Source organism: Aethalodelphis obliquidens, unplaced genomic scaffold (genome assembly GCF_003676395.1).
Source record: "Aethalodelphis obliquidens isolate GAN/ISIS:26980383/991018 unplaced genomic scaffold, ASM367639v1 scaffold18, whole genome shotgun sequence".
NCBI lineage: Eukaryota > Metazoa > Chordata > Mammalia > Artiodactyla > Delphinidae > Aethalodelphis > Aethalodelphis obliquidens.
This window is the reverse complement of record NW_020837962.1, coordinates 1,402,937-1,430,352: the sequence shown is the minus strand read 5'-3', so window position 1 is coordinate 1,430,352 and position 27,416 is coordinate 1,402,937. Positions and strand designations below refer to the sequence as shown.

General features: G+C 40.6%; 1 protein-coding gene across 5 annotated transcripts in view; it reads right to left on the bottom strand.

Annotated features, from left to right (window-relative positions):
* PARN (poly(A)-specific ribonuclease) overlaps positions 1-27,416 on the bottom strand; it is a 167,941-nt gene that overhangs the window by 108,483 nt on the left and 32,042 nt on the right. For all 5 annotated transcript variants that reach the window (XM_027117333.1, XM_027117334.1, XM_027117335.1 and 2 more), the window contains exons 14-20: positions 26,867-26,910; positions 25,277-25,319; positions 24,474-24,549; positions 22,335-22,445; positions 21,961-22,030; positions 4,145-4,200; positions 2,853-2,939 (exon numbers count right to left, since the gene is read on the bottom strand). In XM_027117333.1, coding sequence (XP_026973134.1) covers positions 2,853-2,939; positions 4,145-4,200; positions 21,961-22,030; positions 22,335-22,445; positions 24,474-24,549; positions 25,277-25,319; positions 26,867-26,910 — 487 coding nt within the window. The remainder of the gene's footprint in view (positions 1-2,852; positions 2,940-4,144; positions 4,201-21,960; positions 22,031-22,334; positions 22,446-24,473; positions 24,550-25,276; positions 25,320-26,866; positions 26,911-27,416) is intronic.

Here is a 27,416-nt window from a genome sequence, read left to right as displayed (position 1 = left end):
ACAACAAACCAGGAAAAAAGAAGCAGCTTTAAAAATTGTTTTAAAAACAAAAGAAAGATCCTTCTGGATTAAATCCTGAGGCAGTTTATCATTCAACCCAATCTCATGCCAGGGCTGGAGACTTTTTTCCAATCAAGATCACTAATAGGGAGTTCCCTGGTGGTCTAGTGGTTAGGATTTGGCACTTTCACTGCCGTGGCCTGGGTTCAATCCTCGGTCAGAGAACTGAGATCCCGCAAGCCGTGCAGTCAGGCCAAAATAAAAAAACAAACAAAAACTAATGAAGACCTAAATAAATGAAGGAATATACCACGTTCATGTACTAAAAGACTCAAAATCCATGAACCTGGTATATTAAAAAAAAAAAGACCACTAATAAAAATCAGAGACCACGTACGCTAAAAAAAAAAAAAAAAAGCACAACTATTTCTTTTTAGAGATTCAAACTCTGAGAACTATGAACGGGGAACATGAAATGAATCAATGTAGCAAGAAATAAGAAAAATTCAATGATGATCTCAAGGTCAGGTAAAGAAAACAGGTAAAGAAAACAGGTAGGGGATGGAGGACGAGGTAAAGATGGCGTCAGAGAGAGGAAACCAAGACAGACTAATAGAGAAAAGAAAAACACTGAGGGACAGAAAGCAGTATAGTGGAACAAAATGATTTTCACATACAGAGACAAGTCCTCAATAAAGGTGAAATGCGGGACTTCCCTGGTGGTCCAGTGGTTAAGAATCTGCCTTCCAATGCAGGAGACATAGGTTCAATCCCTGGTCAGGGAACTAAGATCCCACATGCCACAGGGCAACTGAGTCTGCACACAGCAACTACTGAGCCTGCAAGCCACAACTACAGAACCCATGCACTCTGAAGCCCGCGCACCACACTAGAGAGAAGCCCACGCTGCAACAAAGAGCCTGCATGAACAATCCCACGTGCCACAACTAAGACCCGATGCAGCCAAAAATTTAAAAAAATAAATATTAAAAAAAAATAATGTGTGCCACTAATTAACCAAAAAAAAAAAAAAAAAAAAAAAGCGAAACAAACAGAATGGAATGCAGGAGACCTGAAGAGAGGCAGGAGAGGAGCAGTGGGGCGGGGAGCTTGAGAAAACCAAGGGAAAGCAGAGATCTATCAGCTACCACTCTTCCTAAAAAAATACAGAAAACTGGAATTTTAAAAAATGGGTAAACATCACCAGAACTTAGCAATGAAAATAATCTTTTAATATCTACTAAAATTTTCAAAGGCTAGGAATACTTGAAAACTGCTTTGTTTCTCCACCACAGGAAAAAACTCACTTCCTGCTGCACAGTGGGGTGCCAGGACTTTCTCAATTATAAAATTTACTTACTATTATTTCCTTACCTCTCTACCCTGTAGGTTTTTTAGATAAATAATAATATTTAACATTTTATAAGTAGTTACTATATGCCACATACTATTCTGAATGCCTTCCATGGATCTACTCATTTAATCTTCATGACATGCCTATGAAATAGGCAGTATCATCATCACCATCATCATCTCCGAGAAGGAAACACAGATACAGAGAGGTTACCTGTTCAATATCACACAGCTAATCTTTTTTTAATTAAAATGAAAAAAATTCTACTCAGAGCGTTCTGCTTAATTTAGCTAATTAAAGTTTGACTAAATCGGGATAAAAGCAATACAGAATGGAAAACAACATAAAAAGCTTTACAAAGAAATGAGCTGTGAAATTCAACTGCATTTCTGTACCTGCATTTAAATTAAAAAGCAGGACTAGGGACTTCCCTGGTGGCACAGTGGCTAAGAATCTACCTGTCAATGCAGGGGACACGGGTTTGAGCCCTGGTCTGGGAAGATCCAACATGCCGCGGGGCAACTAAGCCCGTGTGCCACAACTACTGAAGCCCGCGTGCCTAGAGCCTGTGCTCTGCAACAAGAGAAGCCACCACAATGAGAAGCCCACGCACCAAAACGAAGACCCAACTCAGCCAAAAAAAAAAAAAAAAAGCAGGGCTAGGATTTCAGAAGTCATTTAGACTATCTGAAAAGATTAGGATAACTTTCCAGAAATATACCTACGTTCACTTACTTTTTATATCTGCTTTTTACTATAAATGTTAAAATATAAACACTTTACCATCTTTTAACAAACTCTTCAACTCTTTTTAAAATGGCTACATACTAGTCTGTTGGGGAGACACATAAACATTCACTGAACATTCATATTATTGGACATTTAGGTTTTTGCTGCCTCCACTTTATTCACGAATTTCCAAAGACGATAGCTTAAATACTTTGTTAAAATAAAGAGACATTGCTGAAGACTTACAATCAGAATGGCCTTTATAAACCCTAATCAGAAGACTGTTCAATTTAACCTAATCGCCTGACCTGATAAAAAGGTAACAGAAGAACCGCCCTACCTCATACATATCACATATCTTGGTCCTCTCAAACATCTGTGCTTGTCTGCTTGGACTATTCGATGTCAAGCAGCAACTGCCTGACCTTATGAAACAGACATTCTCTCTGAATTTAATCTTAAAAACAATTTATCCTTAGCCCAGACTTATTTCCCATGGTTGGCAGTAAGGGGCAGTCATAGTAACTGTATCTTGCTTTCCATGGATTAATAATAGCACTCTATTGTGGGATGCTAGCGAAAGTTCCTCAGATCACATTAGCACAAAGACTGCAGCATACCAAACTCCAGAAATTCCATGAGTGAGACTACAACCTTGCATATTAATCCTTGTTTGTGCCCAAGTTAAAGCCATCTGTATACCTTTGACCATCTAGACCAAAAGAGGAGCAGGATCCTAGAAGTACAGCTGTACTTGTGCTTTACTTACCAAAGGCACTGAAAAGCTGGTAAAGGTCACTCGTTTTCCATTCTTTGGGGAATGTCACATGGAGGACGTGATCACGTTTAGGCTGCACTATAAGACAAATTTTTGATGAAAGGTTAATAGCTGAAAAGTGGACAACAGACCAGTGGTTCTTTGATGAAGCTAAGCCCTGGCTAACTTGGGGAATCATTATGAATGCCTCATGATTACCAAATGACCCCTGAAAGCATTCTTGGGATTGACTGGAAGGACACTGCCATCTGAGCTTAGGCCTCACGCTCTGATACTTTACAGAACCCACAACAATTTGAACCCTAGCAATTCTATGCAGAAACATCTTCGCTCATAAAGTTCCTGGGAAAATTATTTAAAGAAAAAAAGAAAAAGACTGCTCTGTTCAAGAAGTTTCACTAAACATTTAACTTTCTCCTTTTAATCTAGTTGTCCATATGTTTATTTAGTTAAAATAATAATAATAATAACGCAGTATCCAAGTTAAATGGACTGTGTTTGAGCAGAGGCAGTCCTGAGTCACAATCTTGTTTTCTAATCCCAGACCCACCACTTAACTGTGCAACTCTAAACAAGAGACCTAACCACTCCAGCCACGCATGATTATAAATTGGGGATGACGATATTCAGCTCATAGAATTGCTGTGAGAATGACAGATTTAAACGTAAGTCTAATATGGAGTGCAACACAGTATGTACTCAAACTATTATTACAATGATTATTATCATCAAGTATAAAGTGTAGTTCACCCATTTCTCTATGCCTATCGGCATATATTAAGGCAAATAAACCAGGCTAGGAAAACAGCAATGGAAAAGAATAATCAGAAGAAGCAACCACCTCCCAAATAGACTGGCTTTCTGAGGTTTTCAATGAAAAAAAAAAAAAAATCCACCCATTAAACTTAAATATATACATACTCAAATAACTGGAAAATAGAAAATGTACTGTTATTGACATGGCTAGCACATCTTAAAATCTATTACATATATATTTATAAAAAATTACGAAGTTAGAGTTCTGAGTGAAAATGAAGTAATGATGAGAAGACATATTTTTTTAAAATTCCACTCATGTATAAACTGGAAAATGTAAGTAAAGAGATGAGTTAATCAAGGCCCAAGGGTAACATTAACTTAAGCATACTATTCATATCAACCACAAAATCACTGGCTATTTTTAAGTGAATAAAGCTCTTTCTTCAGTAATACTTTTCCTGTTATCCCTTCCAGACCACACACTTAAATATGCAGATGCAACGAGAAAATAAAAATTCACTTACAGTCTGGTCCTTCCAAGTTTAGATAGGGGATATCCATGACTCTCATGAGAAATAGCCTACCAAAAGAAAAGAAAAACGGATAATGGACTAACTTCTATTAAAAAAAGACTGATATAGGCATGTTTATTTAGCTAAAAAAAATAAACATATAAGCATCTATTAAATTCTTTTGTAGAAGCTTCTTAATTATATTACCCTATTTCTAAAATCATTTTAAAGGGTCTTAAGATTCACTTCACATTTTTCTGTAGGGCTAAATATTTATCACAAATAGAAGAAAAAAACTGGTACCGCCAACACCTACAACAGCCCCTGGCACTCAGGAGCTACTCAATATGTATTAGCTAAATGAAAAAAATTAGTAATCAAAGAGTCAAAGAGCTGCCTTGTTGGTCCAGAGAAACTGAGAGAAAACAAGTACTACAGAGTGCTAACCATCTTAACCTCCTATGAACAACTGTTCCCACAACTGTAAAGGTAAACCCTATGGATTGGTGTTTTGTGAGCTAAAAACGTGTCACTGATGTCTTTTTTTTTTTTTTTTTTAACTGAATGCAGTCATTGGATGAATACTAATCTTACTGGGTGAACTGCATGGTCTTAAATAAGTGACCGTCTCAAAAGCTCATGTCATTACTGCCATTTAAAACATATTAAGAGCGCAAAGCAAAATAATCCTTGCTTAAAAAAAAAAAAAACCTATCACACGGATATAAACCATAGCAATCATTTATGTATACTTCCAAAATGGATACAAAGGCACTTTTAAAAGAGTACTTCTAAGTTACAGCTCTCGGTAATGCCATTCAATTTGCTTTTATTTGCATAATTATGGACAAGATATCAGGCATTCTGTTGTTTGTAAGATGATTTTAATGAGCTTTATTTAGATAACATATTGTGCATTTCTGGTAGGGACCACATTATACAGCAAATTAAAAAGGCAATCCAAGTGCCCAACAAGCAATTAGTTTGGCTTCACTGACCCGCAATTAAGGCACATTATTACCAGGCATTCAAAAGCCAGGCAGGGCATGATCTGGTTTACAAATGGAACCATCAGCATGAATACCACTGTTCTGTTAATGCCAGAAAAAACGAAGTCCTGGTACTCTGTGGTTTGAGAACTTGTTGCCTAGCCTACAATTTAATAAACCAAATCTTATGGTTAAGAAACCAAATTTATTTTTAGTTCACTAATTTAGTCTCAAGTGTACTATTCTGGTTCTGGTAGCTGGTTTACCCAATTTAATGAATACTGCCTGCAATGCCAGAAGACAACGAGACATATAAAGCACCTAGCACATAGTAGGTTCCCCTCGAAAGTAACTGTTATTACTACTGACAACCAGAACCTGAAAAGTTAGTCCTCGGTTATAAGGTTATTTTTATGCTTCACATAATTTTCAATTCTCCATCTAGTAAATTTAGAGATGGCTCCCAGCTTTAAAAACCACATCAAGAAAACTTTCAGTGAAAGTTAAAGGAACATATAAAAGTCAAGCATCATAAAAACAATTTAAAACGTGTACCCAAATTTCAACAGAAGAATAAAAGCTGAATCACCAAGATGTTCACTGCTATACCATCAAATGCACCAATAATCAAAATCAACCTCCAGGTTCAATTTATGTGGGGGTTGGTAAATTACATTTCATCATTTCAACAGAATATTAAACAATCAAAATTAACTTCAAGATAATTTTCAAAAACTTCAAAACATCAATAACTTGTGGTACAATTTTAATTTTTAAAAAAGCACGAAATTTTATACTATTTTGACAGCTTTGTAAAACACCGATGTCATTAAACCAAAAATAAAAACTACTCCCCACCCCCTGCCCCGAAAAAACGCCAATCGTTTTGGGAAACTTTGTTTTTAAAAATTCCTTTTACTATTATTTTTTAAACTTAAAAAAGAAAATAGAGGGACTTCCCTGGTGGCGCAGTGGTTAAGAGTCTGCCTGCCAATGCAGGGGACATGGGTTCGATCCCTGGTCCGGGAAGATCCCACACGCCGCGGAGCAACTAAGCCCGTGCGCCTCAACTACTGAGACTGCGCTCTAGAGCCCGTGAGCCACAACTACTGAGCCCGCGTGCTGCAACTACTGAAGCCCGCATGCCTAGAACCTGTGCTCCGCAACAATAGAAGCCACTGCGAGGAGAAGCCCATGCACCGCAACGAAGAGTAGCCCCCGCTCGCCGCAGCTAGAGAAAAGCCCGCGCGCAGCAACGAAGACCCAGCGCAGCCAAAAAAAGAAAAGAAAAGAAAATAGAATAAGCAACAAGGTTCTACTGTATAGCACAGGGAACTATATTCAATATCCTGTGATAAACCGTAATGGAAAAGAAAATGAAAAAGAATGTATGTATATATAACCAAGTCACTCTGCTGTAGAGCAGTAATTAACACATTGTAATTCAACTATACTTCAATAAAAAATAAATTTAAAAAAAAAAAGAAAGAAAGAAAATAGAGGCTACCAGAACCAAGAGGCCCAGGGGAAATAACCAGAGATTTTCTTAGAGAAAGTCCAATTGAAAATGCTAGTAGAATCAATCTTGTGTACCCTATGCACTACTTCACCTGCTGTGGGGGAGACGAATACAAAGTGAAATCACAAGGTTGAGTCTGCAATTGCTTTATTTCTTTTTAAAATATTGTTTTCCTCCTAAGATCATGTGGCCTCAATGAGCTTAGAAAACCTACTGTCCTATAAATACAAACAAGGATGACAGTTAAAAAGCAGACCTTCCCAATTCTCTCACCATGCAAATATTTTAAAAAGAATTTTTTTAAGATGTCTTTTGTCGAGCATTATACTGGCTATTTGTCAAGCATTATACTGGCTATTTGTTCTCTAATATTTCATCTGGATTTTAAGTATCATTTCTGCTTAAACTAAGTAAAAATTTATTCTCAGTGAAAACACTCAAAAAGATTTTTTCAAGTTAGTTAATCCTACACTACCTTGTTTGCTTACTCAATACTTTAACTAAATAGAAACCCCTTTCAAATTTCAGATGAATTATATTAATAGCCCTTCTCACTCATTCCCTACGCCTCCACCTTCATGCCTGGCCTTTAGAGAGAAGTGAATCACCCCAAACCCTGGAAGAACACGAAAACCAATTCTGTGTGTGACTTGGCAGACTGCACCCCATACAATTGGGAAACCAATTCTAAAACTGTAGCTGAGCGTCTGTGGAACAGAACCAAAGTAAACTCGCCAGGGCCTCCCTGCCCCCATAGGTCAGACGGTTTGCAAGCCACTGCTCTGGTAGCACCCCTGCCCTCTTGATGGAAAATTAAAACATTTCATTGCATGCATGCCTCGTCAAAAGGCCTACATTGACTCCCTAGAGTGATTTGATAAAATACCTTACGTGTAGATCATCTGACTGGACAGTTTTCATTTTAACATATGAGAAAATGCACTAGGCAAGCAGAAATGCCGATAAACACATGAAAGGATGTTCCTTCCCTGTGATTGTATTGAAGAACAGTCTCTTCCAAGAGGCCTTTCATCTGCAGATATCAAAAACACATTCGGACCAAGGCTTGCATGAAACGTTATTTCTATCTCAGTGATGATTCAAGACAGCTGTAATTTGGTAAAGACACTCAAGGCTGTGTGGGGCCCTTGCCACGTTCCTGCAAGTTTCCTGGTGAAACATTATTTTAGCACTTATTCTCCAAAGGACTGACACGAACTCTGTCAAAGACTAAAATTAAAATCCCCATTTGATACAAGGGCCAATTTTACACCAGGATTCTATCCTGGTAAACTACATGACTCAAGTTCATATTCTAGATGCTATGACACAAATTTTACTCTTTTTGGCATTTGTCAGTTTGTTAATGTTCTATGATAATACTGGTAATGCTGTTTATCTCGGCTTTCAAACATGTCTAGAAAGATCCAAGGGTAGAACACAACATACTCGGGGTCATTCACTCAGCAGGCTGGATGAATTCAGCTCAGCCAATTTAACAGGCTACACAGAATAGGCTGTGTACAATGGCTTTATGTCCCAAACAGCTACCCACCTCTGCTGCCCATATGCTGCATGGCACTCATGAAAAGCCATCTGCTAACATTCTTTTCTGACCAGAGCGATATGACACTGTGACCTAGACTGTGTAAGAAGGCCCGTAGTCACAGAATTTCATTTCAGACATAAAGCTCCTTAAGAGTCTAGAACCTTGAGCACTTATCAGAATGTGCTTCCCTAGTCCCCAGATCGGCATCTGGACAGAAATGTAAATTCCTAGGCCCCACCTAAGCCCTACTGATTCAGAATCTGGGAACTGAAATCACTGGGTTCACAGAAAAAGAGTATGTTCAAGGCTGTGTTAATTGCCATTCATGATGATTCAATGGTCAGCTGGATAATAATAACTTGTGTCAACTTGTCCAAAAAAGTATTAGTCTTAATGATTTGTTTACAGTAAATCATTTTGCTTAGAAAAACACAAAACGATTACAACAAACACCAAGGACTACCTCGAAATCCAGGAAGCAATAACATAAGGCTTCCACCACTCCCGGAAACCAGGAGCTGAACTGTGGCATGCAACTAGGTTCTCTGCAAGAGATAAATTGGGGAAAATTATTGCTGACAGCTGTTTTTCTCATTTTTAAGAAGAAAGTAAAAAAAAAGATTACTTAAACTACTCTCTTGGCAACTCACTGGCAAAAGTCCAACCCTTTCTGTGACTTGGCCACAAATCAGCACCTCCAGCATCACCAACTTTAACCACTAAAGCAGCACCCAAGGCTGGCCAACATTGGAAGGAGGAACACTCACATACATACAAAGAATCAGATGTCTTCAACCTTATCAAAATTCTCCGACCTTACCAACAAGTTTCAGAGCCAGATTCTGGCAACCACAAAACACACTGAGCAGCTCAAAAGAAGTACACTAAGATCAAACGTTATTCTTTGATGACACAATAGCTTGCCTTGGACTATGGCTTATCTGAACCATTCCCTAGTTGTCCAGTGAATAAAAAAGGATTGCAAAACAGCGCCAGTATTAACCCGTTTTATGCAGCTGTGCTCAAAAAAGCAAAAAGGGCAAAGGTGATATTCAAAAATGCACACAGGGCTACTTCCCTGGCGGTCCAGTCGTTAAGACTCCGCGCTTCCACTGCAGGGGGTGCAGATTTGATCCGGGGAACTAAGATCTTGCATGCCATGGGGCATAAATAAATAAATAAAGTGCTATGGAAAAGAAATGGCTGGATATATCCTTTGAAAAAAAAAAATGCACACAGGAAGTCCTGAAGGTCAATCAGGAATACTTTGCACGTAGGCTCAATCCTCGGGGAATCGAAAAGATCATTACAGCTTGTTAAAATTCTGCATGACCGAGTCTATGTGTAAAGCCAATAATTCTATTCAGAAATGAAACAAAATATTTAATTTTGCTCCTGCAGCAGCATGCTTTCCAATGCTGTTAACTGATGGCAGAGAAAGACAATGAATCAGTGAGGTGCACTGAGGGCCACTTTAAGAAGCAACTGGCAGAAAAACCAGTACTGCCCAGGGCAGTGCAGTGGACGTGCATCTGACAAAAGGCCCAACACAAAGGTTAGGTTATAAGTGGACAATGATATATCCACCTGACAAACCACTGAAGGCCAGTGAGTGACATGATGCTGCTAACCACTAGTTTTACTGTCTTCTGTAAAATCCTTTACTGCGTTTTTTTAAGTTACAAAACTATATAAATAGTACAGCTCAATTAATAAATGAAATAGAGATAAAACACACTAGTAGGAAATAACACTAAAATGACAGCTTTTTTTTTTTTTTCTTTTTGGCTGGTGGAATTACAAGTGGGTAATTTGTGTTTCAGTCAGGAAAAATATATATTACTTTTTTAAAGGACAAAGTTCCTGACTAAAATAACAGTATTTATTATGGCACATTCAGCCTCATTTGATCCTCTGGTGTCTGGAGGACAGGCAGGCATCAGTCCTGTCATACAAGGAATGAGGAAGCAGGTTTTCCCAAGTCCAGTGGCTCACCCTTGGCCATCATGGGAGCAGAGACAGACTCAGATCCAAAGCTTCCCACTACAAGCCCTACACTAAAGGCTCCTGCCTTCTCTCTGCTGGGTACCCACTCCCATCGGGCTTTAACCTGAGCTACTTCCAAAGCCTCCATGTGAAACAGAGAGCCTGCTGTCCATGGGGTTTTTTGGTGATGCTTTAAGATCTGATTAAAATTATAGCTTTGTGTGATGGGGCAGAGTCCAGATACAAGAAATGATGTTGCTGTCTGAGAAGAGCTTTGGGTACACTGAGGAAGGCAACTAGGATGACCGAGCAGAGAAGAGAGCCATAGAGCCACAGGTCAAAAGGACAACCTTCCCACGTTTGCAGTGCAGAAAGAGCTGCTATCTGGGCTACCTGGGCATCGAGCCTTCCAGTCACACCTGCCCCCACACACCATGATCACCATCAGGAAAGCCAGTGCTTCAGCACATCTCAGGGTTGAGCGAGACACTGAGGTGTCTGAATGCTTATTTTACGTAGGTCAGATTTGTACACATACACACAGGCCTGAATGATCTAGAAGGATGTCTGATGTTACGGCATGTCTTCATAAAGGAGAACAGTGTTTATTCTGGTGTCCTGCCTGAGCAAAAGGAAAATCCTCCAGCCTCTAAGCTTCTCATTCTTCCATCTAGAAACTCAGTATTTCAATAAATGAGTAAAAATTTGCATTTGCTCATCTGCTTTCATCAAGACTACACTTCTCTTCCTAAAAAGCTTTACCTCAAAAAAAAAAAGAGATTTCCAAGTAAAACTGCACTCCTCTTATACCACTGAAGACTGGAATACCGAAATGTCGAGTAAAATCTAATCTCAACACAATCTGAGCAGTGAATTAATTTGTACCTCACCCCAAGTCCCAAGCCTTCCAAAGGAAAATTGAAACCTTTAACGACTGCCAGCTCTACTGTACTTGCAAATGGTCTTGGTATTTCCTTCAGGGCACAGCAGTAAAAGCACTTCATAAGAACCTTGTATGCAAGGGCTCATCATTATACATATTTATGCGCTATAAAAAACTGATTTTATCATCCAGGGTAGGAAGCATGCAGACATCTCTCACAAAATAAGCTCATTTGTTTTGCTCACTAAAGCTCTCGTGTAAAATAAGAGGGCAACCGCTGGCTACAGGAGCGTTACTGGGGCACCAGCTATTTCCATTTCACGCGGGGGGTGGGGCGCGTGCAATTTCCATCTAGCCACTTGATGTTTTGACAAATACAGCATTACCCGACATTTGTCCCGAAGCCAACTCATGTCCCTTCTCAAGCAGAGAAATACGCAAGCAACAAGGAGGGGGGAAAGAAAGGAAAGAAGAAAGAAAACCAGCAGCTCATGTAAACAGTCTCCATCAAATGAACCATATCAAAGTACATCAAATAAAAGTGTTAAACTAAACCTTGTACAAAGGCAACGTCCGCAGGGCCTATAAAACAGCAGATTGTAAAATGTCAGAGGAAACCAGTCCCCCACAATCCAAGGGTCAAAGTCAATGTCTTTTAGAATCACTGCTCAAGCCAAACACAGAGACAAAGAAATCTTTCAAAGATATTAGCATTAGCTCTTAAGAAAATGTGCCACTAACTGTAGAACTGTATCTTTTAGAGACTGTTGCTGTGGAGGAAGAATCCATTCCCAGCTGCGGACAGACCTGGGTTATCCCTGACTCTGCGGTTTCTGGGGCCCTCAGCAGATGGCCTCAGCTCTCAAATGGGGACACTATTACCTACCCCCTCAGGGCTGCTGTCAGAAATTACTGTCAATGCAGGTGAAATCCTCTGAACCGTGGAAGATGTTCGTTGGAGAAGATATTTGTTAGCTAGTCTAAATTTCTTCGAGTACAGCTAACCCTTTTTTAAAAAAATATTTATTTATTCATTTATTTGGTTGCACCAGGTCTTGGTTGCAGCAGTCAGGCTCCTTTGTTGCAGCTCCCTGGCTCCTTAGTTGCAGCACGTGAACTCTTAGTTGTGGCATGCATGTGGGATCTAGTTCCCTGACCAGAGATCGAACCCAGGCCCCCAGCATTGGGAGCGTGGAGTCTTATCCACTGCGCCAGCAGGGAAGTCCCTCACTGCTAACCCTTGAATCGTATAAATTAACTGTTAAATAGTCTTGGAAATAACTATTACCTACTTGTTCATAGCCACGGCCAAAACAAGGCAAGGAATACCTAAGAATGCTGACTTCACTACCAACATGTCTATTCAGTGGGCCTCCAAAAAGATATATCCACATTCTAATTCCCAGAACCTGTGAACACTGCCTCATTTGGACAAAGGATCTTAGCAGATATAACTAGAAATTAGGTTAAGGACCTTAAGATGAGGACATATCCTGAACTATCCAAGTGGACCCTAAACGCCATCACAACTGTCCTTATAAGAGAAAGGTAGAGGGAGACAGGACACACAAAGAGGGGGAGGCAATGGGACAATGGAGGCAGAGATTGGAGTGATGTGGCCACAAGCCAAGGAGGGCCAGCAGTCACCAGATGCTAGAGAGACAGAGCCTCTGGAAGGAGCACAGCCGTACCTATACCTTGATTTCAAACTTCTGGCCTCCAGAACTGTGACAGAATAAATTCTGTTGTTTTAAGGCACCTACCAAGCTTGCAGTGATTTGTTATAAGAATCATAGGAAACTAATATGATATCCTGCTATGGAGGAGGCAAGCTGTTTAAACAAATATCCAGGGATTGATTTTTTTAACCTCAACAAATTACTTGTTTATCGTAACGATTAACCAGAGGGACATGTACTTTAAAGCAACCAGAGCAAATACAAGGCTAGAACGGGCCTACATGTGGACAGCCCCTGGGGGCCCACAGGGCTGGCATGCCAAGTAGAGGTATGTGGAGTGGGTGCCCTTCAAGGTTTCTCTAAATGTAGCCTTTTGACAAAGCCACGGTAGCAGCTTGCCTGATAAATCTTTTTGGCAAACAAGACTGCAAGGCAGAAATTAGACAAGGCAAAATCAGCTTGAGGCAAGCACCCCCTTCCCTGGAGAAGCCAACAACTAGTTTGGAAACAAGCACTAAGTTCCCAGTCTTGAAAAGCCCCACACTAAAGGCTTCAGGATATTATAATGTGCCCTAGACTTGCCTTGTCTTTCACCTTTATGAAAATCAGTGTACTAACTTTCAGGGCAATCAAACCAAGCCAATCCTTGGAGATTCTTTCCATCCTAGTAATTTGGGAAACCCAAAGTAAAATGAACATGAGTTGGGACAAAATAAAGGGCTTTGGTTAAGGGATATGAGGATAAAATACATCCTGTGTACCAGGGAAAAATACATTCGGTAAACTAGGGAGCAATTGGTTTCAAGTCTTCCAGAATCTGGGAGGCTGCTCTAAGCGTTCGTAACAGTGTGATTCTTACTCTTCATGGCACCTGACTCCAAAATTTGCACAATTTGGAAGAGGTTGAGAACGGACTCTGCTTCTATTAGAAGGCTTACTCCCTAGACTCTTAATAATTGAGAAGCAGTGTCCAGGGACTTCCCTGGTGGCTCAGTAGTTAAGAATCCGTCTGCCAATGCAGGGGACACGGGTTTGATCCCTGGTCCAGGAAGATCCCACATGCTGCAGAGCAACTAAGCCCATGAGCCACTACTGAGCATGCATTCTAGAGCCCGCGAGCCACAACTACTGAGCCCACGTGCCACAACTACTGAAACCCACATGCCTAGAGCCTGTGTTCCACGACGAGAAGCCACTGCAACGAGAAACTGGCGCACTGAAACGAAGAGAAGGCCCCACTCGCCGCAACTTGAGAAAGCCTGCGTGCAGCAATGAAGACCCAACACTGCCAAAAATAGTAAATAGATAGGTAGATAGATAGGTAGTTAGACAGAAGCAATGGGATAATATATTTTGTTTTAAAAAAGAAGCAGCGTCCACAACAGTTCTAACTGGTTTAGGATAAGTGATGAGCTATGTTCCCTATCCCTGGTTCAAGATCCATTTTTGGTAGAACCGAGGCGACAGAGGACATTGCTCCTGTATTCAAGCACCATTAACATAAAATTAAAGGACAGCTAATACCGAGCTCCTGGGAAAGCCAGCCCATCGGAAAGGAAGGGTCCCATAATTGGCACTGCTATTTTTTTTTTTTTTTTTTTTGTGGTACGCGGGCCTCTCACTGTTGGGGCCTCTGCCGTTGCGGAGCACAGGTTCCGGACGCGCAGGCTCAGCGGCCACGGCTCACGGGCCCAGCCACTCCGTGGCATGTGGGATCCTCCCGGACCGGGGCACGAACCCGTGTCCCCGGCATCGGCAGGCAGACTCTCAACCACTGCGCCACCAGGGAAGCCCGGCACTGCTATTATTCGCCTCCATTCTGCCTCCCCTGACCTCCTCGCTCTGGCATGACCGGGGGCTCCTGGGGAAAACGACAACACAAATGCTCCTGGTGGCAGACGAATGGAGGAGGTGTCCACTTCACTCTGCTGCTCACCAATCACACAGCCTCACCAGCATCCTGAGGCTCAGTGCACATGAGTGTGACCAACACACAGAGACGTATTCTCTCCTCATTCACAATCCAACCTCGCTGCAAGACCTTTTTAAGTAAGATACGAAAACAGTTAGGAAGTGCTTTCTTAAGAGGACTTCTAGGTTGCTGTTCTCTATAAAAAAAAGATTTTATTGGCACCACACACTTCTGCCTCTTTCCTCCTGTCAACACAGAGAGACTGCCACCCGAGGATCTGAGGTAAGTCCATACAGCCCGCTTTGTTTATCTATCACTGTCCCCAGTACCGGGAAAAATGAGATTCACCTTATCTTCTTGGAAGTTCACTGTAGTGACGGTCACAGCCGCACTCAGCACAACTGCTCCACGCCATGTGCTATGCCAGCAGCCTGACCGACGGGACTCTGCAGCCTCGGGGCGGCCCCCCAAGGTGGATGTTTACTACCCCCACTTCACAGAAGCAGAGCTGGCTTCAGAAGGCGGCATAATAAGAACCCAGGTGGCCCCGACTGAGGCCCCTGCTGCCTTGCCTGTGAGCAAACCTTACGGAGGGTGTGGCACCACTCCCCAAAACAGCAACGCAAATAGAAAAGAAAACTCCTCCAGGTGTTTGCAAAATAGCAATCTTTTTAATAGATTAAGATCTCACCGAAGCAATAAGTTGCTCAAAAAGAAACAGCTCACACAAGGACAAGTTTATAGAGACAGAAAAGTAGATGAGAGGTTTACCTAGGGTTTAGGGGAACGGGGAATGGGGGAGTTATTGCCTGATGGTTATGGAGTTTGTTTGGGGTGAGGAAAAGTTCTGGAAATAGACAGTGGTGATGGTTGCACAGCACTGTGCATGTAATTAATGCCACTGAATTGTACACTTAAAAATGGTTAAAATGGCAAATTATATGTTACATATATTTTACCATAATTTTAGAAAATGCATAATGTCAGGTAACCAAAACCACTGAATTGTACACTTTAAATGGGTGAATTGTATGGTATGTGAATTTATATCCCAATAAAGCTGTTTAAAAAAATAAAAAAGAAAGAGCTTTCAAAGGGTCACTTATAAATGTTATTTCTTTACTTTCCTCTCCCAGTAAAAATCTACAACTGAAAATGCTACCCAGCCCAAAGACTGAGATATGACCATATGCCTCGGGGGAAAATAACAAGCAAAAAAGATGCGCAGGCAAATTTTCTCCCTGAGCACCATTTAGTTACAAGCATGCTTTTCCCTCCCCTCCCTCCCTTTTCTGATCAAGGCTCATAATTGAATACAAAGCCCTACTTATAGGGGGTGTACAGTACTAAAGGTATGATTATATGGTATTTTCTATAAAAACAAAAAGCTCCCAGCACTTGGTCAAAGAAGCAGGTCTTCAAAGTATAAACGTCCCCACAGCAGTGACAAGCTAACTGAGGCCCACAACATGCCAGCCACCGTGCATTTTACATACATTCTCCCATGTCACCCTGATGGCACACCTATCAAATGGGTACCAATGTTCTCAACTCCAGATGAGGAAGCTGAGGCACGGGGAGGGTAACTTGCCCAAGGGGGCCCAGGTATAAGGATTGGGGCTGGGATTCAAATCCAGGTACCTGACCCCAAAGACCACAACTGCTCTCTACTACACGATACCCTGAAGTAAAGCAGTTCTACTGTAGAAATTAATCAAATGATTCTAACATGTGAAATGCAAATAGAAACCAATTATGTGGTGCACTGTGACACCCACAGCTAGGCTTCCCAACAGCACAAACTGTGTTGTAACTCTTGCTTATGTTGGGAAATTGGAAGCTTCATGGGGGGAATTACTGTAACACTTAAAAACAATAGACTCTATTGATAACCAGGCTGAACAGGATCTCAGTAAAGACACATTTGCTCCATCACCCAGGATGCTAAAACCCGACAGCAATTGCTGGGAACCAGGACAGATTAGCATTGCCCTCTTGTTGCTCCAGTACCTCTGCTCCTCTGTATGAGGAGGGGCAGGCAGGACAGGAGAAGGTGAGGTGAGGGCCTCCCTGCAGGGGGTCAGGCACCACTCTAGTGGGAGACAAGCAGGGTCTACACTTCCGGACACATGGGTCACCTGGTGAAGGGCAGTGCTGGTAAGTGAGGCAAATAAGCATGGGCCTGTCCAGTACCAGTGAAAGAAAGGAGGTTCAGCGCAGATCTTAAGTATTTTGTTTTCCTACAATCCTTCAGTTTAAAATCTCTCTGATGTTAAATACGAAGCACATGCGTATTGTAAGAAAAAACCTGCTGCTGGAACATGATTGTTTTCCACGGAGGAAAAGAGAAAGTATCGGTGTGCTTTATTTCAGGTGCCGCAATGATTCCTCCCACTCTATACTTATCACTGTTTTATATACCTATACAACTTTCCATAAATTGCTATTTTCATTTGAATAACAAAACTCTTTAAAATGCTCCATATCACAACAATCTTGCTCCCGTTACGTACCAATCTGACATACTTCATCATCATCTGATTTTTCATAAGCAAACACTAAAAGGTGAGTACTGGAAAAGCGGACACTTCACATTTGCTCCAGTTTTATATCTGCATGGTAACAAATTTTCTTCTCTATCATGAAACTAAAAACATAAAATACATTCTGCTACCACATCTACTGTTTTGAATCTCCCAGTGTGTTAAATTCTCTTGCATTTCAAGAAAGGAAAATAATATATGCTAGCCACCTACTAAGTTCTAGGAACTATCAAAATCCTTTTGCATCTCATGCGATCTTTACAACTTCCGTGGGAAGGGAATAGTTCCACCCCTGTTTTTACAGAGGAGGAAACAAATTGTCTTATGGCTTGTCTCCTCACCTACAGCTTAGATAGAACATATAGCCATGTCATCCCAGGAAGACCCAGATTTCTACAGGACTCCTGTTCAAATTCAAAACACTTGTGTCAAGCACCAGGCAGCCATCCTGTACAGTAAAGTGCAGACAGTTCTTCCTTTTTAACTCCACTACTTAGAAATTAGCCAAAATAAGATACATGCTCATTTCCTTCCTCCTTCTAAGAAGTGAGGTAAATAGAAAATAACCTTCCCCCAAAACCCTTCAGAAAAGGTTATCTACAAAAGAGTTCAAGGTGTCTTGCAGAAACAGATGGCTGTTAATAAAACGTTAAGGCAAAAGTCTGATTTTGTGCTTTCTGTGGTGCAATAAAAAGTAAAAGCAGAGAGTATTTTTAGCTCCTTCCAGACTAAAAAGATTTCACCAAAGGCTCTTCTCTAAGTCTGGTTTTCCATGCATTGATGAAAACTGACCAAGGTCATAAAAGAAGGTAAACCACTTCCTGAGCAGAGAGCCCATGACATAAAGGAAGAGCACAGTGCACACAGCCCGTCATTAGCAGTGGTCTCACCCTGATTTCCATCGCTCAGCAAGCTTAGGACTTTCATTCTGAGTCCAAAAAGGAAGGGAGAAATATGGGAGGTGCCAAGGCCACGAAAGAGACAAATGGTACCATGTGAAGTCCTGCTGGGAGGTTCTCTTGGACAAACAGGGCTCAGAAAGCACCCTGTACTGCATTCAGTCTGCATTCTGCTCAAGTACCAACTGTCTCAGGATCTTCTCAATAGTTGACTCAGTAAAGCTTCCCCAGAAAACACATCTAACACAGCCAGATGCTAATTCAGAATAATGTGGAAATAGGTGGAGTTTATCTCCCCTCAAGGTCTACTTTTTAAAAATAAATCTGGTGAGAGCAGAACAAAATATTATTTGCATGTGTAATTGTCTCATGTCCATCCAAATTTATATTAGGGCTATGCATGTTTGGTTAAGCTTACATTGAGGAAAGCCTGGTGCCAAAACAAATAAACCCTCAGAAAAAATTACAGATTTTTCTAAAACCAACCACTTGAGATAACGTTGACAGCAACTGCTAGATGTTTTTCTACAAGGGAAATCTTGAAGAAAAGTAACAAAATCAAGGTTTAATGTCATAAATGAAACCTACGTTTAAGTAAGAATGAGGTCAATATTAACACAAAAAGAGATGTCAAAAGAAGCAGCTGCTTTCCCACTTTCTAAATGGGTTAAGAATGGATGGCTGACTATGGAGAACAGTATGGAGGTTCCTTAGAAAACTAAAAATAGAACTACCATATGACCCAGCAATCCCACTAATGGGCATATACCCAGAGAAAACCATAATTCAAAGAGTCATGTACCACAATGTTCATTGCAGCATTATTTACAATAGCCAGGACATGGAAGCAATCTAAGTGTCCATCTACAGATGAATGGATAAAGAAGATGTGGCATATATATACAATGGAATATTACTCAGCCATAAAAAGAAACGAAACTGAGTTATTTGTAGTGAGGTGGATGGACCTAGAGTCTGTCATACAGAGTGAAGTAAGTCAGAAAGAGAAAAACAAATACTGTATGCTAACACATATATATGGAATCTAAAAAAAAAAAAAAAAAAGGGTTCTGAAGAACCTAGGGGCAGGACAGGAATAAAGACGCAGATGTAAAGAATGGACTTGAGGACACAGAGAGGGGGAAGGGTAAGCTGGGACAAAGTGAAAGAGTAGCACTGACACACACTACCAAATGTAAAATAGATAGCTAGTGGGAAGCAGCTGCATAGCACAGGGAGATCAGCTCGGTGCTTTGTGACCACCTAGAGGGGTGGGATAGGGAGGGTGGGAGGGAGATGCAACAGGGAGGAGATATAGGATAAAGATGTTAAAAAAAAAAGAAAAAGAATGGATAGCTGTACTTGACCAAACTATTCCAACACAGAATAAAAACAGTCCTTATTTTGCACTGCAAATCCTGCTGGAATTTTTTTTCCCTTCGAAGATGAAGATTCTTCCTTTACAGATGGGGAAAAATAGAGCAAAAAAAATCAAAGTGGCCAAGAATTTTCAGGGCACTATCAAAGGAGGATTCCTCAATCCTCAACTATTTTTGATATGCATCTAGGTTTCAGCAAAAAATAATCTGAATAGACACAAGTCCCAATTTAAAGTGAAGTTATGTGTTTACTGCCCAGTTCTTCTGAGTAATATCCTTGCACATAATTAGCAATAATAAATTGATCTAGAAATATATAAAGTCTTATTTAAACTTTTAAATCAAAGCCTATTTTGACTCCTCTTCATTTTGGTCACACAGATGACTGATAAAACTAGAGACAGCCTCTATCTAACCCAGTTTGTATCCATCACTTGATTTTATTAGAAGCTGATTTTAGTGGAGAAGCAGGATTGTTGTTTTAAATATTTAAACACGAGTAAACATCTCCCAGTTGGAAACTATTGTTAAACAACTAACTTAACATCAAAAACACAAAAATACAGGACTTCCTTGGTTGGTCCAGTGGTTAAGAATCCGCCTTCCAATGTAGGGGACACGGTTCAAATCTCTGGTCAGGGAACTAAGATCCCACATGCCACGGGGCAACTAAGCCCATGTGCTGCAACTACTGAGCATGTGAGCCACAACTAGAGAGCCCGCGTGCCACAGCTACAGAGCCCACACGCTCTGGAGCCCATGCCACAACTAGAGAGGAGCCTGTGCACCGCAATGAAGAGCCCACACGCCACAATGAGAGATCCCACATGCCACAACGAAGATCCGACGCAGCCAAAAATTAAATAAATAAATATTTTTTAAAAACAAACATAAAGGGCTTCCCTGGTGGCGCAGTGGTTGAGAGTCCGCCTGCCGATTCAGGGGACGCGGGTTCGTGCCCCGGTCCGGGAAGATCCCACATGCCACGGAGCGGCTGGGCCCATGAGCCATGGCCGCTGAGCCTGCGCGTCCGGAGCCTGTGCTCCGCAATGGGAGAGGCCACAACAGTGAGAGGCCCGCGTACCGCAAAAAAAAAACAAAAAAACACAAACATAAAAATGCAAGGAAAGGCCCAATCCAAACAATATTTAGTGTCACCTGCAGATTCCATAGTCAATGACATAACTGTCTTTCCTAAGATTTACAAAGATAAACACTACCCCCAAAATTAGAATTAAGAGCTAAGAAAAACCTATTTTGAGCTGGATAGACAGCTAGAACTCAACTGTTAGCAGAACTAATTTCCCATGCAGAAAAATTCAACTTAATTTTCAATATACACTACATTGTTACCCAGTCCTCTTTGAAAGATGTTTTGAAAAGTCAAACACATTTACCTCTGAACTTCCACAGAAAAGAAAAACGACGATTAAAAAAATAAGAAGCCACAGTATGATAAAATTCACTAACTCAGACTACACAAATTCCAAGCCTATAGGAATCCAGATGGTTGGAATTAACATCTGTCTCTGCAGCATGTCACCTACAAACAAGCACTGTGATACTGGTATTTATACAGACTCTGAAGGAGACAGCATTCTTACTCGGTGCAGCACTGATGGAAATGTAAAGTGCTGCATATAATGTTAAGGAAATGATGTAACCAAACCAACCCTGAAACAGTTCTTTCTCTCAGTGGTAGTAGTGATCGATGTGGGCTGCCCTGTTCTGTCTGGCTTGCCCTGAATCTCCTAGAACCAAGCCCATGAAGAGAGCTGGGGTAAAGATGAAGGTTTAGGGCTCTGGCACGGAGCCAAACTGTGGCCGGCTTGAGGATCACATCCATAACTTTAGCCTCAACTGTGCCAAGAAAGCACAAACCACACTTTGAAGTAACTATCTGAGATTCTTTGGAAATGCTCTGAACTTAGACATCTCCCTGAATCACACTGACTTCCTCCAACAATGAAGGTATCCGAGCAAGCTTTTACTTCATTGGATCCATTCAGATGAGGGCTCGGGATGCAATGATAATCAAAACTTCTCCATAGATTATCTTAAAAGCCATCTGTGTAACCAACATCATCTTAGAAAGAACATCATTTAATCAGATAATAATGCAAGCATAAATAATAATCTCACACATAAAGGCTTGTTAGGGGTAAGTTAGGTCTGACTGTGTACACAGACACATACACACAGTCTCCCTTGTGAGTCATTTAAATTCCAAAACCACCAGTTCTTTGTCTTGGAAGAGATGTGCTACCTTCAATAATGTTTTCTTTCTTTCTTTTATTTAGCCAATATATTTAATAAATTATTTTTGAAAAGGTCAATTTCTATTTTTCAAAAAACATCTGAGTTACCAGAGATGAAAAATATCTTATCTAAAAATGCCCTAGACCTCCCAATCACCCCTAATAGACATCCCAGATACTGGGCTCTTCCACAGTGAGAGAATGCTGGGGGACTGGGACCCTGATTACTTACTTGTTAAAAAAAGGTTCGATGAGTTTTGATCTGGCAGACACATGAATCTTTGGAGGACTAAGAAAAGAACCTAATGAAAATAAGCAGAATATTATATACAATCAAGTAGACAAAGACTGAAAAATATCTTTAAATCAATGGTATGGTTCAGCAAGGGTAAAAGGTACTTATCCAGGCCAAGTACACCACAGGTAAGCGGTGATGGTTCTCCCCGTGTACTCTCCATCCCCCGCCCTAACATCCTCCCCCTCCTCCCACTCCAACCTCAAAACCCTTCCACTTCTCACGGGGTGAGTGGATCCCAGGGAAAGGGCACACAGGGAAGATCCACTCTGGACCACGGTGTGTCTAACAGAAACATGTATCGTGAGTACCTAGGTAGTTTGCCATGGAGATGAAACATAGTCCTGTGATATAAGCATCATAGCCTGCCTCGTGGAGCTGTTCAGAAGCTGTGTCATAACTTGGAAAACCTTCTGCACTTTCTGAAGAGGAAAAAAGAAAAAAAAAAAACAGTTTTCCCAAGATCATCACAAATCATGAAGACTGGTAAGTGCACTGCCCTGCCAAATCCAAATGGCATTAGTCTGTGCTGCAGAAACATCCTAAATAGGCAGAAAGAAACCTATCTATTTCTTAATTCTCTCCACACAAGACCTTGAGATAACAGAGTCACTGAAAACAAGGGCTTTGGTCTAGACTAGAGAAATGCCTCCGTTATATTATCAAAGACTCAGCCACAGGCCTCTCAACTGCACGCAGGTGGGTGCTATTTACAATCATGCATAACTCGCTCTGTGACAATGATTCCTCTTCTGATTGGGACGCAACAGGTATTTCAGAGTAATGACTAACAGCATGGCCTCTGGCGTCCCACTGTCTGAGTTTGAATCTTTGCTCCACCACTTATTTGCTATGTGATCTTGGGCAGATCACTCCCCCTCTGGGCCTCCATTTTGGTAGAATGGAGATGATAATCAAAGCTCCCTCCTTAGGCTTTTGTGAGGATCAAATGAGCTAATATAAGTAAAGCTCTTACACCGTGCTTGGTACACGGTAAACGCTCTGTAATTTTTATCTGTCAATACCTCCAGGTAACCCTCCCCAAAAGCAAAAGACTCCAATCAAGATTGGCAGCTCAATTCAATACTATCCTTTACTATGTCTCCAAGCTTACAGATCTAAAGATGAAAGCACAACTAAGTCCAAAAATAGATCAGAACTTGCTGTAATGCTGCCCTTGGAACATGGGGCCACTTCATAGGAGAGACCATTTTATAACATGACTCTTTGGTCACACTGATATACACAGATGCTGAGAGAATGAGGTCTAAGAAGAGAAAGCTGCTTCAGAGTAAACTCTCTACCAGAATATTATACGGAAATAATAGGATAAAACTATAACTCATAGATAATTATTTCCTAGAACCATTCTGGAAATGAATATCAAAAAGGTTACAACAGAATCAAAAGCATGAGTGGAAATTAATAATGAAAAGGCTACAATTGTTTTTATGTCCATACAGTGCTCTTTAAGCAAGAATTCTTTAAACTCAGTAAGTATCAAATATTAGACTTTAAGCTTAAAAGAAGTCTTTTAACATGAGACCCAACTAAGTCATAGCTTCTACCCTGCCACCAGCTGAAACACATATTTCCAAAATCAATTATTTCCATTATATAGTTAGAGAAAAGGGTCTAGGCTTTCTCCCCTCCACCAACCCCCCCCCCCCTTTTCTTAATTCCTGTTTTGGACTATTCCAGAAAGGGAAGCAAATAACTGTAGCCTTGGCTGCTTTAGTACCTTCCATTGTCAATTTCTGAACCATCAGTCCTATTATCAAGGTCTCGGGAAGTTTGCAGGCTGCGGCTAAGGGAATGTGAGTTACGGTATCAAACAGCACAACTAGGCTAAGAGGAACCAAGGAAGTAACACCTGGAAGGTTCACCAAATACCTGGGTAGGGGCCATGGCCAGACGTGGCAAAACATCTCCGCCCCCAAGAAACATTCCTCCCTTTTTGGTTTTCCTCACTGCTGCTGTTGGGTGCCTAAGCCACCTCTGAAGGAGGAAGGGCTGGGGCCCCTCCTTCCTCATCTGTAAACCCAGTTCTTGGGCTTTCCTGAGACAGAAAGCATATTTTCACTCTAGCCCTTGCAGTTAATCACCAACTTTGTCTCCTCTGAAACAAAGCACCATAAAAAAGAAAGACACATCAAGTTTAGGGAGAATTCCAAGCATTAGGAAATAAAAAGGCCCTGAAGCTTCCACTGCTAAACTTCTCAATGAACAGGCGACCCAATCCTACTCACATAAAACAGATGTAGAATTAGAAGACCACCTTTACTCAGAAAACAGTAATTCAACCCAGGGCATGAGCAAGTTAATTTAGCCAAAATCTACAAATGTACAATATATGTAATTTCTAGAACAGTTCCACCTTTCTTCTACGATAGACATCCGTAATTATCACCAAGTGTTTAGGGCTTTTCAAGATCATTTTATATTCTCACCAACTTTAGGAGGGTTGAAAGGTGTCTCTTTTAACCGCTTTTCCAATTCCGCAAGGGATGTGTTGTTAATGATATCCTGCAAACCAGTAAGCAGAGAATGATGAGCCTTCATCATCTCAGTGCAACATACATTAAAGAGATTCACTGAGTGTCAGGAAAAAAACAAAAACAAAAACATCTAGTACTGCCCCCTTGTGTTCTTTAAAGAAACACAGGAGTTTTGTGTTTCTTTAACACATTGTTTTTTTCAATGTGAAAGAGAAACGGCAAGTTTAATTTCCACCATATGGAAAGTACAGCCGTATGAAAGGTTTTTACAGATGTGTTAGACATCTACAGACCTTTGGGCAGAAAGCTATACTGTTCTGGCATTCATTTCACTCAGCCATATAAAGTCACTTCAGAAAGTAGCAACTGATTATACTTTTACCTGAATTCTCTTGATTAGAATATATATTCAAAATATGTAAAATAAGGAAAAGAAATGAAGGAGTGTGTGCATGTGTAACCTATTCAAAAATACATTACATAATATTAAAAATTTACATTCAGAAAGAATAAAGGAGAAAAAAACCCCAAAATTCTACCATTCAAAGACAACTAACTGCTATTCACATTTTGATATATTTATTTCTAGTCTGTTTCCGATTTCTTTTTTCCTTTTTTGTTCCCTTCTTTCTTTTCTTTTTTTTTTTCGGGGGGGGGTTTGAAAATGACATTTCAATAGACCAGAATTCCAAAGCTCTTAGCAGTAATTCAGAAAATTTCAAACTATAGCTTGAAAGTTCAGATTTTAAAAATACCTTAAAAGGTTGTGTGCTGGCCATCAATTTTGTATCCAAGAGTCTAAAAGCAAAAGAATTTTTAATAAGGTAAACAAAATGTATAGCAATGTTCAAAATGTATTTTACTCAAATGAAAGTCTTAAAAGTGGACAGAGGAATTAAGCACATCAGCCATTCCAACCTAGTGCTGGCATCTCTGCTACATTAGATGAGGACTCAGTCCCCTCATCCAGGGACTTCATCAAGAGACTGTGGGAAAGTCCACACCCAGAGTACAAGTTCTAGATTTGCTGAGAGGGCATGGGCTACATTGACCTCAAGGGTAAGTTAAATATCCTCATATGTTTTTACATGGATCAACTACTGTTGCAGGTCTAACACTCTCAAGCTGTTACCATCTCCTACCACTACCCAGATTTGTTCGACATAATATCTTGGAGGGTCAAAATTTGCATTTGGCAGTTTCATACTATAGTTGTTATTTCTTACTATTCTGCTTCAGACACTGGAATACTAAAACAAAAAAAAAGAAAGAGACACTAATATGAAAACTGTTTGTTCTCACATAAATGTGAGCACCGCAGATAACAGGACAGAAATAGCCTGGCTGAAACAGCAACTGTCCACCAGCCCTCTTCAGACAGGTCCTCAGACGCAGACCCTTGCTCTGCGGACTCCATGTGGCTCACGTGGACCTATCAGAACACACAGTACTAACCGTGGACATTATCAGATTAAGGCACTGACTTAAAGTTGAGAAAAAGAAACTCTCTAGGCAGACAGTTCTTGACTGACTACAGAATACTCTCAACTGGATGTATTCAACTCTGTCCAACTATATATTCAACTGTCTCCAATAGTCAACTGAATACCCTCGACTGGACACTTCACCGTGACAAGGTTCACCCGACATACAAGAAAGACAAGAGCCAACTCAAGAAGACCTCACCAGTTCCTCAGATAGCGCGAGGTGGGATGAGAAAAAAGCAGCTGCTGACCATTTTCACCCTCAGGTCGTTTCTGATTTTTAATTTTTAACAACAAAATCAATCATCAATTGTAAAAGCAAACCATCACAAAGGTAGAGCTGTTAAGCCATTTCCCAGCTTATGTGAATGGGATTGTCATCATGACCTAATGGTTTTAATAAATCACTGAATACCTGTTTGTATTATGGATGCTCTGATGACTGTTTTAAATGAAAGACAGGGGCTTCCCTGGTGGCGCAGTGGTTAAGAATCCGCCTGCCAATGCAGGGGACACAGTTCGAGCCCTGGTCCGGGAAGATCCCACATGCCGCAGAGCAACTAAGCCTATGCACCACAACTACTGAGCATGCGCTCTAGAGCCCATGAGCCACAACTACTGAAGCCCACATGCCACAACTACTGAAGCCTGCGTGCCTAGAGCCTGTGCTCCGCAACAAGAGAAGCCACAACAATGAAAAGCCCGCGCACCGCAAGGAAGAGTAGCCCCCGCTCGCCACAACTAGAGAAAGTCTGCGTGCAGCAATGAAGACCCAACGCAGCCAAAAATAAATAAATTAAATAAATTATTAAAAAATAATAAAAAAAATAAATGAAAGACAAATCCTCAAAGAAAGCTTACCTGGGGAAGACACATGTTGTCATCTCCTTAAACTCATTTAAGTCCTAAAAAAAAGAGGATGACCTGTTATGATTTTACTCATACACTCACAATATTTAAAACATAAATATTTAAAGTCCCATAGCTCTCTTCTCAAACAGTGATACCTCAAACAGGCCCTTTATGCTAAACTGTCAGGCCCATATCTCGTTAATAATTACTTTCTAAAAATCTTGTCAATTTCCTCACTGACTGGGAATCATATGACCTGATATTAAACTTCTGCATAACCAAAATAGACAAATATGAACATTTTATGGCTGAAATAGGAGGGGGAAAAAGGTTTCTCTTATATGTAGAAAACTGTCAGTAATAGCTCTATTACACAACTCATCATAATAGTGAGACTAGTAGAGTTATTTAAATAACATGGTTCATAATATCCTGTGATAACCCATAATGGAAAAGAATATGAAAAGGAATATATATATGTATAACCAAGTCACTTTGCTGTACAGCAGAAATTAACACACATTGTAAATCAACTATACTTCATTAAAAATTTTTTAAA